The sequence below is a fragment of the Micromesistius poutassou genome (assembly GCF_964030765.1).
Source record: "Micromesistius poutassou genome assembly, chromosome: 3".
NCBI lineage: Eukaryota > Metazoa > Chordata > Actinopteri > Gadiformes > Gadidae > Micromesistius > Micromesistius poutassou.
The window spans coordinates 16564183-16578699 of record NC_140273.1 but is presented as its reverse complement, the minus strand read 5'-3'; the positions used below and the strand labels follow the sequence as shown (position 1 = coordinate 16578699).

The window sequence follows — 14517 nt, the reverse complement described above, 5'->3', positions numbered from 1 at the left end:
CACACACACGCACTTGGCAACAGCAAACTATTTATCAGACCAGCAACCCAGGTTTTCTAGGAACTTCCACACTTCCTTCTCTAGCTGGACAGACCTCTTATTCAAAGGTTGTGGCTCTTTCATCAGGCACACAATCTGGTCATCTCTGTACCAGCTAATGTCCTCTCTTGGACCTGGCCAGTAGAACTTGTTGATCCCATTCTTATGCATGCATTTTACTCTTACGTCTTCTTCAACTTCCAGGATGATTCCTGGGTAGGGTTCACCATCATATTTGACAATGCACCACTGCCCAATGTTTTCTTTCATGATGGCCTCAGGCCGTGAAGGCTCTTCAGTGCACTGCAGGCTTGCCTCTTCTCCCAGGCTCACCTCCTTTATCCCATAGCAGGCACAATCCAGTACACCTTTGTCTGCCTGACAAAGGCAAGTTATGTCCCGGTATTTAATTGTCCCTGGAGAGAAACTGATGACTTGGTGGATTTTCATTGTTCCTTTGACAGGAACAAGTGGGGGCGCTTCCATCATTTCCTGCACTTTCCTCTCAACATCTCCTTCTCCCACAAAAAAAAGTTCCACCGAAGTACCCACGCTCCTCAACTGGTGGAGCATAGCCTCTGCGTTGGGGATATCTCCTCCATGGCGGACGATTTGGTCAGCTGATCTTTTAAGGGTACCCCCGACACCATCTGGAGCTCCCTTTCCATGGCTGGCCTCAAAAAAGTTCCAGCTGATATCTTTAAAGCCTTTCTTGAAAGGCTCTTTTGAGATTAGGTAAAAGTTTCCCTTCTGTTTGTATTGTGTAGCTGGGCCGTCACTGAAGACATGAAGGCGATTAATCAGAGGGTATCTCTCCCTCACCATGTCTAACACAGGGTCGAGGTGGGCCCAGATAGCTGGGGGATCGTGACGCCTAGAAGGCGAGATGGAGCAGAACGTCACTGGGGACTGCTCAGCTGCAGTGTACAGCACTCCTGTATGTAGGGTTGCTTGCTGATGTGACCCTCCAAAATGGACCGATTGAATTTCTTGAGAATACTTACAGGAGTAGTTCTCACTGAGATCTACATGTAGTAGGCATTCGTTGTTCCTCAAGTTTTCTCTGAGCTGTCTGTAGGCCCCGTACTGCCACCTGATATTAAAGATGTGTCGCCTAAATCTAAACAGCCTGTCATGAAATTCACTTACAAGTTCATCCTCTGTTGTCATCACATTTTTCTTCACAGTGATTGTTGACCTTTTCCCAGACTCCTCTCCATCGTTCACTTTGGTGTTGTCTTCCAGAGACCATTGGGTTAGGGCTATCTCTGTGTTTTCTGGAGCTCTAAGCATTGTATGGGTTGAGTAGACACAGTCTTTACACTCACCATATGCGCAGAGTTTGGATTTGGGATCGCACATTGTTGCATCTACCATCTCCTCAAGGTTCTTTGTTGCTGACAGACCTTGGCTGTACAGGGTGTTGGCCATGAACTGTAAGTTCTCGTGAGTTTTACACTGACAGGTTTCACGATCAGCCTCTGTTGGCACCACAACCCAAAATGGTCTTAAGGTGCAGAAACAAGAGTAAGAGACCTGATGTTCATTTTCTGAAAGGAACTTCTGGTGCAGATTCTTCATTGTGTCAGTAAGCAAACGTTTCTGTTTTTTCTTCTTCTTTTGAGTGACAGTTTGCTTTCGTCCTGTTGTCATCCGGCTGACGTCATCTCTTAAATAGAAAGCCTTTACTTTCTGTTTGCATTCAGCCGGTAATCTGTTGCTCTTTTTTCTTTCATAGGTCATGAGCCTTGCATCTGGTCTGTGACATCGCTTCTTTGAAAAGCCCAGAATCGCCTGTGCAGCCCTCTGCAGCCTGTATTTCTTTATAATTTTTCCAGTTGTTGCTTTTGCAATAATTTGCTTCTCCCGCTCCTTCTTAGTGTTTCTGTATTTATTTCTGATGTCCTCAATTATTGATTCCTGCAACAACAATCTTTTCCTAATGGTGTTGTTAACTCTTTGATTGCGCAGCAATGCATCCACTGTAGAACGTGGCGATATTTTTCCCCCTGCCAAGCGCTGGCACCTCTTCTTGTATTTTTCTTTTTTTCTCTTTTCCCTCTCCAACAAGGCCTTTAGTTCTTCAATATTGTTCTGGAGCCTCCTTCTGCCTTGCCTAGCATTCCTCCTTCCAACAACATTTTGCCTAAAACACAAAGCATATTGGCACATTTAAAATACAAGATACTAGAATAGAAGGCCATTATTCACATTGGTGAGTTGTGCTACTTATTGTAAAACCATCTGTGACGAATGAATAGCAGCACATATAACAGGCTGTAATATCCACACATAGCCACTAGGGGACAGGAACAAACATATAAGTTGTACTAAACGCACCTGGCCACCAGATGGCAGCACACATAATACACTAGGAGGCGGGCACCCAACACTAGCCAATCAAAACATATTATGCGTCATAGAGGCCATGCCTGCCCAGGTACTACTAAACCACACAAGCGGGGGGAGGGCAGAAACTCTACAGGCAGCGAATCTATTTAGATATTGAGCTAAGAGTCGCTCCACACGTGAATTATATAATTCCCCTCCATTTGCTTCATAGATAATAGACCTGAACCTAAAACAAATAGTGAGTTAAAAGCGATCCTGTGTCGGCGGCCTTCTTCCTCAATGAACACCACAACACATCTCCTTTGTTACCATCCCTTCCTCAGGCTACACACTGTTATTATATTTAATATTTGTTGTGTTTCTAGCTTACCAGCAACAAACACACACACAGATATACACACACAGTAAGGGCAAAAACATATAAGATAATTCAAATCATTCTACCTAATCAACAAAGCTTTCAACTATCAACTTTTTTCTGACCTTGAGGGCCCTGGTTGTGGGGCATTTTCTGGCTCTGGAGGAGTGTCTGGACTTGTAGGAGGAGTGGTCATTGACTGAAAGGTCGTCCTGGCTCTGTCATTTTTCCTCAGCTTTCTCTTTCTTTCTCGCCATTTCTTTCTTACTGCTCTCTTCTCTCTTTCGCTTAGGTCTGACACTTTCTTTTTTCTCCCTTCATCAATGTCCTTTCTCCACCTCTCCTTCTCTTTATTGAGGTATTGCTGCCGTCTTTCATGGTCTACATCCCGACGAGCCCTGTAGCGCCGTTGCTTTTCTGCGGCAGACAACGGCGCCATTCCCTGATAATTACATGCAAACCATTTTTTTTTAATCTTATGGAATCTTATGGAAGTATGGAACAAAAAAGGCATAATAATGTATAAAAAATCCAATACAAACTGGAAACACTTATTCATCTAGCCCTCTTACATCCACCCTGTTACTATGTGTCCCCCCTGTTACTGTGTAAAACAGTAACAGGGGGGACAGTAACAGGGGGGACATTTTATGCTAAATTTAGCTATTACTACTCATGTGATGCAGAAGAAGCTAGCTAATGTTGACCACTGAGGAGGATTTTTAACATGTTTTTTAACCATATTTTCAAAATTACAAAAAAGGATCAGTTTCCACTATTTATAAGCATAACAGGGTGTACATGTTATGCTTTACCGCATTAGTCAAGCTTTCTAAAACATTGAAAAAAAGGTTGATTAAAGAGTGATACTTACTCTGCTTCTTGTAGATGATTTCCCTCCAAAAAGTAATGTTACTTGTTGAGTCATGTGACTAGAGGGATAGTCGGAGGGGGGTGTTCAGGGGGACTTGCATCAGAGTAACAGGGGGGACAGTCGATTCAGGGACACAACATATTTTAAATACTTAAAGTCTTAAAAATGTTTTAATCACAAAAAATAACATTTGGTAAGGAATATTATAAACAAAGCTATACAACAATAATGACAAATGTAGAATTTCTTTGATTTTTATTACTTATATTTGTAACTGAAGTTGAGCAAACACGATTGGGGACATGGCAGTTTAGTTGTTTGTGCTAAAGTTGGAGGAATTATTTTAAATGCAATTAATCCTGGGGACATACTGTTGTGTTCTATGGTAGAGGGGGGTTAACTATATAAGATGAGCTTTTAAAAATAAGTATTGGCCAATTTTTACAAAAAATATACCATATTAGGCTATGGGGACTCAAATGGCACCGAATACTAGGAATGACCCACCTCTCATGTGCATTATGCACGAAGTTCTCATGTAGGGAATGCAACAGTATACAATGCACATGTATTACACAGTAAGTATTTTCCTGTAGACTTTACTTGAGATAATTATCTTGTTTAGAGTAATATACATCTTGCCAATTATACAAAGCATAAATCGCATCTGTTCAACATAAGCAGAACCCGTTGGATAATAGGTAAAAACAACAACAAGCACACCTAAAACGAGCTAATGTTTAAGTGTTTTCATCACAGGTTGTATATTTAAACATGTTTGTAGTGTACTTTTCATTCAGTGCTGCAACATGTCGTTGACTCGAAATAAAAACCTTGCATAAGTAGTGCATTTCTAATGCAAGCATCATTGATCATTAAATATTAATTATTTTGTGAATATAAAAAAAAATTGATGAGCATGGACGTATTTTAATGCAAACTGCGATTCATGTTGGATATGCCATTTAGCTGTGACTACACTATAATCATTTAGAATTAGAATCTAGTTAGAAGTTAGAATCTTCTATTTGCACTTTATTTTTATTATTTTTATTATTTGAAGCACTAAGGAAGCACTTTAAAAACTTTAACTTTAAAACTACTACTTGTGTTGAATGATGAGGTGCGGTGTGTGCTGTGTGATTGTGCAGTGTGTCTGTGAATTGTGTATGTTGGTTGATTGTGCAGTATATCTGCTGCTTATGTTTATGCGTGCTGCTTATGTTTGCTGATTGTGTCCTGAAGCTATACTGTAATGCGCCCTTTTAAATTGCCCCTTGGGGACAAATAAAGTGCTTTGAAGTTGGAATTCAGATTGTGGTTGGAAAACAGTGTAGTTTTGTTGAACTTTGAATACTAGTCCATTCGATGTTTCATTGTCACTGTTTAGAAAGTCCACATTTCTAAATCTACTTCTGCTATTCGGGTCACATTACTTAAATATGTCTGCCATTGTTGCTGCCAAAAGTGCTGTCATTGTTTTGTTTAAGAATACAAAAGTATTTGAATTAAATGTCACTTGGAAAAAATAATATTATCTGTGATGTAGCACATGAAATGAATGTCCAAAACAGTTTTTTATTTGTCATCTGAAATAAATCTGGTATATATAAATAAATTAAAACTGCGCGCAGTGATGAACGGGACCTCGTAACATGTGCGCTTTTTTAAAACTGCGCGCAGTGATGAACGGGAGCTCGTAACATGTGCGCTGCCACGAGGTCCCGTTCATCACTGCGCGCAGTTTTAATTTTAATTTTTAGCGAACTTATGTAATTTTAACTTTTTGCGAACTTATGTAATCTGTAGAAGCAGATGAGATTGATTCCCTAGGAGGAGTTTGTTGAAATACAAGGCGAAAAAGTGAAAAAATTCCATGAAAAATGGCCAACTTTGAAGGCACGCCACGGACACACCCTTCAACGTACAGTCACAAATAACACGGCGTTGGTTGAGCCCCATCTTTTTACTGTACTGACCAATTGTGAAGAAGATCCGATAAATTCCGTAGGAGGAGTTCGTTCAAATACAAGGCGAAAAAAGCGAAAATAAGAGCACGGAATTCAAAACGGCCAACTTTGAAGGCACGCCACGGACACGCCCTTCAACGTACAGTCAGAAATAACACGGCGTTGGTTGAGCCCCATTTTTTGACTGTACTGACCAATCGTGAAGCAGATCCGATAAATTCCCTAGGAGGAGTTCGTTGAAATACAAGGCGAAAAAGTGAAATTTGCCGCCGAGAGTGCAAATGAAAAAAAGAAAATTTCCGACTTCCGGTAGGGTTTGGGGCATGGTTCCAAGAGGCTTTTCTGTAGGTATTGGCATGTTGTACGTGCATACCGAGTTTCATACATATTGGTGAAACGTGGCGCAGGGGCTGCTTTTTAAAGATCCTGTAGGGGGCGCTACAAACATGACAACCACGATTTTTGGTATGTGAGGTACAGGCAACAGTCTACACGTGTCCTGTGAATTTCATATTCATAACTATTACGGTCTCCGCAGAGTGATTTTGAGCCTCTGGCGGCCATGTTGTTTTTCCAATCGACTTAATTTTACTTGAGCAGTTAGAACTTTGGTCCCCAAAGGCCACTGAGTTGGTCCCGCTCAAATCAAACATAGCGTCTATGAACTGTGGCTATTTTAGTAACAGGCCACGCCCATTTTGAAGCCACGCCCCATAATTTTTTTTTTTTACTCTATCTTGTTCAGAATTTGATTCTGAACAACTTTAGTAGAGAGGTCCAACATCATAGGAGTCCAATTCATGTAGATATGTGCAATTTACCAATTTTTTGGTAAAAAACACACCTCTTTTCGAACTCAATGGCTCATGGGTACTTGCTACTTTAGTGTACAGACTAATCCTTATGTCAAATTGAAGATAATAGGCTATAGATCATATGTGGCAAAGGATTTTTGTGAAAGTCGAAAAACTTGGGATCCTTGGGGAATTTACTGTTTTTAACTAAATTCAAAATGGCGGGAAATGTGGCTACCGGAAGTGCTAAGTTAGTATCTGCAAATTTGTTCATCATGAGGTTTTGCATGTGTGGCAAAAGTTTCATGTGTGTAGGTCAAACTGGTGACGACATATGCTTGTGTAAAGGTCGAAATTTTTGCATAGTTGGTATAGCGCCACCTTGGGGCCAATCTGAATTTGACGGCTAGAATATCTAAGTTACAGCAGTCCCACCAAATGTGGCAAATAAAAATGAGTTTTCGTATATGTTCAGGGGGGGGAAAATGCAGTCAAAGTTCCTGGAAAAGAAGAAGAATTAAAAATGTGCTTTTTTTAAAAGTGTGCTTCTTTAAAAGTGTGCTTCTTTAAAAATGTGCTTCTTTAAAAGTGTGCTTCTTTAAAAGTGTGCTTGTTTAAAAGTGTGCTTCTTTAAAAGTGTGCTTCTTTAAAACTACAATTCTTTAAAGCTGTGCTTCATTAAAACTGCACGCAGTGATGAACGGGACCTCGTACCGGCTTGCGGCCGCGTCACATGCCGTCGTAACATGTGCACACTTGTCAGCGCACATGTTACAACGGCACGTGACGCGGCCGCAAGCCGGTGCGAGGTCCCGTTCATCACTGCCCGCTGTTTTAATTTTAATGTTTCGCGAACTTATGTAATTTTAATTTTTTGTGAACTTATGTAATCTGTAGAAGCATATGAGATAAATTTCCTAGGAGGAGTTTGTTGAAATGTGAAAGGTGAAAAAGTGACAAAATTCCATTGAAAACGGGTAAATTTGACGGCACGCCACGGATACGCCCTTCAACGTACAGTCACAAATAACACAGCGTTGGTTGAGCACCATTTTTTGACTGTACTGACCAATTGTGAAGCAGATCCGATAAATTCCCTAGGAGGATTTTGTTTAAATACAAGGTGAAAAAAGCGAAAATAAGCCACCAAATTCTAAACGGCCAGTCACAAATAACACAGCGTTGGTTGAGCACCATTTTTTGACTGTACTGACCAATTGTGAAGCAGATCCGATAAATTCCCTAGGAGGAGTTTGTTCAAATACAAGGTGAAAAAAGCGAAAATAAGCCAACAAATTTTAAACGGCCAGTCACAAATAACACGGCGTTGGTTGAGCACCATTTTTTGACTGTACTGACTAATTGTGAAGCAGATTCGATATATTCCCTAGGAGGAGTTTGTTGAAATACAAGGCGCAAAAGTGAACTTTGCCGCCCAAAGTGAAAAATACAAATGCAATTAGCCGACTTCCGGTGGGTTTTGGGGCATGGGCTTTTCTGTAGGTATTGCCACGTTATACCTGCCCACCGATTTCCATACATATTGGTGAAACGTGGCGCAGGGGCTGCTTTTTAAAGTTCCTGTAGGGGCCGCTACAAACATGACAAATACGAATTTTGGTATGTGAGCTAAAGGCACCAGTTTACACGTGTCCTGTGAATTTCATATTCATAACTATTACGGTCTTTGCTGAGTGATTTTGAGCCTCTGGCTGCGCACAGTGATGAACGGGACCTCGCACCGGCTTGCGGCCGCGTCACGTGCCGTTGTAACATGTGCGCTGACAAGTGTGCACATGTTACGACGGCATGTGACGCGGCCGCAAGCCGGTACGAGGTCCCGTTCATCACTGCGTGCAGTTTTAATGAAGCACAGCTTTAAAGAATTGTAGTTTTAAAGAAGCACACTTTTAAAGAAGCACACTTTTAAACAAGCACACTTTTAAAGAAGCACACTTTTAAAGAAGCACATTTTTAAAGAAGCACACTTTTAAAGAAGCACACTTTTAAAAAAAGCACATTTTTAAAAATTTTCGCGAATTGATGTAATTCCAGTTTTGCCTCAGTCCCTAACAAGATGTCGGAGTACGAGGTCCCGTTCATCACTGCGCGCAGTTTTAATGAAGCACAGCTTTAAAGAATTGCAGTTTTAAAGAAGCACACTTTTAAAGAAGCGCATTTTTAAAAATTTTCGCGAATTGATGTAATTCCAGTTTTGCCTCAGTCCCTAACAAGATGTCGGAGCACTGTGCAGCTGTGTATTGTGTGTATGTATTGTGTATCAGTGGCGTTACTATGCTGTTTGAAAACAATTCAACTTTCCGACGGTCCTTGAACGTCCCCCGTTTACCGCACGACAACAGAGCAACAGGTGAGTCGACGATTCACCATGACGTCACACTATGTTCTTCGTTTTTTGACTATGTGTCTATGTTTACAGCCGGCTGGATGGCTTCAGGTCAGTGGTAGCCACTCGCGTTCTGCCACCCGAAAGTGTCGGTACGGCTATTGTTTACTAATTCAACTTTCCGACGGTCTTTGAACGCCCCCCGTTCACCGCACGACAGCAACAAGCAACACGTGAGTCAGTACACTTCAGCTGTCGGACTCAGTGTGACAACCGGACTTGCTTGTGTGTGTGTTTTACAAGTTATATTTATATTATATATAATATATAATATATATATATATATATTGTGGCAACCCCGCGCTGTCTGGCGTGGACGAACAGCGCCAGCACCCCGAGCGGCTCAGGTAGTCCGCGAGAGATAGGCTACGTGCCATGGAGGGCTCATCCAGCAAACCAGGGCAATCGGGGACATTGGGATCACCTGGGGGAGCAAGACGGCAGAGGGGTTTTAAGGACCGGGCACGTTGGAGACGAGGAGTAAGTCGAGTGGAAGACAGTCGGGGTAAGGCACCGATATCCACATAGCGCACTGACGCTGGAACTTTTCTCCCACAGCGCTGAGCGGGGGGAAGCCGGGAGCGAGAGCCACGCCACCCTCCCGGACGGACCCGATTCGGAGACGCTTTCCCTTGTTGTTTGGCCCGCTGGGGAATAACCTGTGTTGCTTTATGATTCTCCTTTTTTTGTGAGTTGCATGAAATAAAAACGGTTGCACTGCAACCCTGTTTGTGCGTGTGATTTGAGAACCCCCCCGCCGACTATCGGAGTTGCCAGAATATATATATTATGTAGGCTATGTGTGTATTTATATATAGCCTAATCATATGTTAATTGTTTCTTCAACATATTAAAATAGCTGATTTTACTCGCCCTGTTTCTGCTTCTCTATCATATTTATAGTGTGTGATTTGCTAAACAGCTATCATAGACATTCTAAAGAGTAGACGTCGCATTGGCTCATATATGTATACTGACTAGATATCATAGATAGACGTCGATGGGACAGAAGACCGACATTCATTCATTCAGGTGGGTGGTTAGGCCGCCCCAAGATGGAGGTGGCATTGACGTATTATGTTCCACTGACGCTAGAGTTTAGTTTAGTATTTTTTATTATTATTGTGTCATGCATCAGCATGCCCAGCCCACAAGGGCTAACAAGACACCATTATAAAACAGACAGACCAAAAACCAAAATTAGATGCTAAACAATACTAAGATTAACGATATAAACCATCCTGACTACAAATGCGGCCACCGTCTCAGAGCGGAAGTACTACGAGTCGCGGAGCAGCATACACAAGATGGTGGACAGCGCGAAATCGAGAGCTTGTTGACAGTTTTGTGATTGGCTTATTTGAATCCCTGTGTCGTGATTGGCTGATGTTGTGCTGCGATTGGCTGTTGTGATTCAAATGTGTGTGACGCCAGGTAGGCTATAAAAGGATTGTCCGAACGGCAGTTGTCGCCTTCTTTGAGACTCAGAGCTTCGGAGCTGTGTTTTATTGCAAGGTTTAGAGCGATTGTGCGAAATATTTCTACACAGAGATATTTCAATCGAGAGAGTGTGCTTGATAGTTTAATACCTTTTCAGGTATACTATCACTACTATTAGTACTACTAGTAGTATTCTATCTATCTATTCTATCTATCTATTCTATCCATCTATCTATCTATTCTCTATCTATCTATCCGTCGATCTATCTATCGATTTACTTGGACGCTTGATCCTCCTTGGAACGACGGTGAGTTTATTTCTCATACTTCATTTATCATTCCATTTAAACGTGTGGTAGTTAAGATGCAAGTATGTTTCATTACAGGTTTCATTCGCTTTTTCTAATCGTATTATCGCATATTCTGTTTATATGTCTTTAGATGCCTCGCGGCAAGTCGTACCGTCTCTCTCAGGCGGCCAAGAGGAGAGAGGCAGCCCTACGTCCCGTCGACGTGGAACTGTCGTTTGACCGTCCCGAGTTTGTTGCACGTAAGTAGGGAGTTGGGTTTTTTCCATTGTCATCAAGTTCTATGTGCACAGTGAAGCTTTTGAAATTGTAAATGAGGTCAATATTTGTGTAATCTAGATGAGTAATATTATTACTAATATAGTATATACTATATTTAAGCAATAGATCACGCCAGGCTGTGGTATACGGTCATTATACCACAGTTAAGGGGCGTTGTCCATCCCGCCGCGCAGCGGAGGGACGGCGACCCCCTTCACTCTGGTGATTTTGCTACCTAGTGGTTCTGCGTATGCGCATGACGACGCTATTGATCCGCGGTGTAGTATTGGTGTAAAATATACATACTGTACCCCTTAACTCTCCAATAAAGACGTTATAATACAGTATCAGAATCTATAGAATCATGCTACCCTATCAAAAAGTGCTACCTTATGTGTTTGGTAGCGTATTTAATCTGTTGACCGACTGCCTCTATCAAGCGATGCTCCCACTACAGAAACATGTTATTTTACACCACTACTCACTCCATGTACACCGTAAGAATACTGGGAGCCTATTTTGATACTGTATTATAACGTCTTTATTGGAGATTTCAGGGGTACAGTATGTGTATTTTACACCAAATACTCTATACTATCGAGCAGTTCACTCACCGTGTGCCTATTGCTTTACAACATTTCCAGCCTATCCAGCAATCAACATGTTTTTAGGCTTCAGTGAACTATTCTATTGCTTTTATATATAAATAAAAAACAGTTCAAGTTAGGCGCGGAGTGATACTGAACTCTGTAAACCAAACGGGCGTCATAGCTGTGTGTATATGCTCAATATACAACAGTTGGGAACCAATCAGATTGCTTGATTTAAGCCATCCGTTTTATAAATACTAATATACTTCTTTCTGTGAATAGGCCGTGGTACAGGGACACGCCGTCGTGTGACCCAGTACCCGGTGTCTGTGTCAGGCAAGACACACAAGCTCTTCGTTCCTGCGCATTCGGCTGATAAGAAGGTAATTGATTGTTTAAGAATGTGTTAATAATTTTTAACAATTTTTTTTTTTTTTTTTTTTAAATTGAAAAACATGATTTCTAAATAGGTTTTTCTATGTTTCAGTTTGTTCTTATCATAGGGGATTCCCATCTGCGCCCCTTTGCCGATGGAACGGTCGGGATTTCCAAGGGAAGGCTTTCCTTTGGGATCATGACGACCCCTGGGGCCAGCGCGTCTCATCTTAGGACGGAGCTGGTCCACGCTACGCTACCCCGGACACCTGATGCAGTCTGCATCCTGGCCCCCGGTAACAACCTGACCACCAGCACTACTCATGAATTGGCTGGTCAAGAGTTTGGGAAGCTCTTGATTAGTGCAAGTCAGCGTTGGCAGAATGTAAGTAATTTAGTTGATTGTGTGTATTTTGTTCAGTTCTTAAAATGCGTTAATGACGTGTTGCAGTACAGCGTACATGTGTTTAAATGGAATGTCATTGTCTTTCAAGGTTTTTGTCGTGGATTTCGTTCCACGCCTGAGTGTCGCTCCAGAGCTGCAGGAGCACATGAGCCGGGAGTTTCGTTCTGTGGCCAAGTCCATGGGTATGTTTCAAACAGATGTTTATGTTACATGCTTACTTTATTTGTCGATATATGAAGTATATGAATGATTTATATATATTTATCATTTCTTAGGTATGGCGTACTACTCGACGTTCGAACACTTCCCCTTCAGCGACCTGAATCTCTGGGTCAGGGATAGTGTAAGTAGCATATACTGTGTGCAAAGAAGGTTGATGATTTACACTCATTTGTAGTTGAATTGATAGTATTATTTATTGAAAGTTGATGTTATTGTTAGTGAGTGTATTATTCTATCCTTTTCAGGTTCACTTGAGCGACGAGGCTGGCATGGGCATTTTTGCCGAGTTGCTGTGGCATGCTGCCTACACGCAACTGGACGTGCCAGTGCCGGCGCCAGCACCAAAGGCGCCGGATGTTCCCGTGCCTGTGCCAGCACCGGCACAGGCGCGACCAGCATCGCCGGGTCCAATCACCCCTCCAAGGGTGATTGTGAGGGATTCTCCCTCTTCTCCCCCCTGCGATGTCTGGATGGAAGTGGTGAACGGCAAGAAGGTAATATTGGCATACAGTACTTCCCACTCATATTTGCAAAATAGTTGATGGTTGAAATTCAAAAATGTTCACCATGCATTCATTTTAATCAAATAATTGTTATTTGTCATTGCAGAGGATCCAATCTGCGGATCAGCTCTTCAGGCCCTCAAAGAGACGTGTGGTTCGGCATCAGGTTTGTAGTATATATTGTAACGTTAATTGTTAACATATGTATATCGATTGTATATCTGTGCACATTGATTTACTCAATAGCAATTGTGACTAATATTCTGTTTCTGTGTTTATTTCACAGGAGGACGGACGTGCCATCGTGCTGAAGGATTGTTTCATCCCACTCAATCCTGTCCACTTCAGCACCGCCATGTTGGCTGCGATGGACGCCGTGGTTCCAGCTCATCTTTCGAGCCCTGACTGCCCAGCCGTTCCACAACACACAAAGGTAAGTTGAAAATGTGACGTTTTGATTGAGGTCTTTTAAAACTGTATTGTCTCCCTTAAAACACTCCTTTTATATGTTCTAAAAGTGTGTTTGATTTTCTTTAATCAGACACGGTGTGTGGTGGAGCGACGTCCGAAACGTGTGGCCTGCAAGAGGAGACCTGCATTGTGCCAGGTTTGTCTTTATTTCATTAATGTAATCACTGAATTGCGCAGTACAAATGGTAGGCACCGATAATGCAATAGTTTCTTTGCTTTACTTGTTTAGTACTTTGGCAAGTATTGAAAACAATTAATAAAATACATGGTTTTGTTTCGTGTAAACAGGTCAAGGCGGCACCCAGCGTTGGGGTGTCTCCCAGGCTGACACGTGGCATCGTTGTGGACGTGGTTGCAGAGGAGGAGGTTAGTACGCTTTATCCTTAATCAGTTTAATTCTATGTGCATGTACATATTGTGTAATACACATAGCAAATTATTGCTATGACTAGCAAGTTCTCTCAAATGCAATAATGACACTTTTGTTCATGTATTTTCTTTAGGGGGATTCGACTGCTAGTGCTGTGGCTGCGGCCGTGTGGGAGGAGCCATCACCTACCACTGCTGCGGAGGAGGTTGGTACACTATATTCTAAATCAGATCAAACAAATTGTTCCAAATTATTGTATATGATTAGCAAGTTCTCTCAAATGCGATAATGACACTTTTGTTAATGTATTTTCTTAATTATTTTTAGGGGGACGCGACTCCGAGTGCTGTGACGGTGCCGGAGGGGGAGGAGGTCAGCAGAAGATTCATCCAAAGTAAGGTTGACGCTAACCCTCCCTCTTGCAGGTGTGGCGAGCGAAAGCCACAGGCTGTTGTGTCTGGTAGTGTAGTTAGAGGTGGTGGTAGTGGGAAAGTGTCGGCGACAACGACTGACGTGTCAATTGCGTGCAGTGTTGTCGCCGCACTTAAACATGTCATTGCCCCTGTTTGTACATGGGGTGCGCGAGATGTCGATAGTGTTTGTTTAGAAGGTGAGAAGTTGGCTAGTTCTGTAGGTACATCAAGTAGGGATAGTGGCTTTGATAGTGATCTGTGCGAGTTCTTGAAACAGCACAGTGTTTTTGGCAGAAAGTGGAAAGTAGCCATTGGTCCATCAGTCTACAGAGGTTTCGGCTCAGACGACTCTGTGTTCTTCGAA

At 42.2% G+C, this 14517-nt stretch overlaps 2 protein-coding genes across 2 annotated transcripts; one reads left to right on the top strand and one right to left on the bottom strand.

Moving 5' to 3' along the window:
* Window positions 1-27: 27 nt before the first annotated feature.
* LOC311341073 (uncharacterized protein) lies at window positions 28-2945 on the bottom strand (the record flags this gene model as incomplete). Its single annotated transcript, XM_084465984.1, has 2 exons — window positions 28-2185; window positions 2875-2945. The coding sequence occupies 2 exons, from the start codon at window positions 2943-2945 to the stop codon at window positions 28-30; spliced, it is 2229 nt and encodes a 742-aa protein (XP_084322110.1).
* Window positions 2946-10708: 7763 nt separating this feature from the next.
* LOC311341072 (uncharacterized protein) lies at window positions 10709-13757 on the top strand (the record flags this gene model as incomplete). Its single annotated transcript, XM_084465983.1, has 10 exons — window positions 10709-10784; window positions 11676-11776; window positions 11881-12153; window positions 12263-12356; window positions 12450-12517; window positions 12642-12890; window positions 13006-13065; window positions 13186-13332; window positions 13441-13506; window positions 13659-13757. The coding sequence occupies exons 3-10, from the start codon at window positions 11968-11970 to the stop codon at window positions 13755-13757; spliced, it is 969 nt and encodes a 322-aa protein (XP_084322109.1). The 5' UTR covers window positions 10709-10784; window positions 11676-11776; window positions 11881-11967.
* Window positions 13758-14517: the final 760 nt, after the last annotated feature.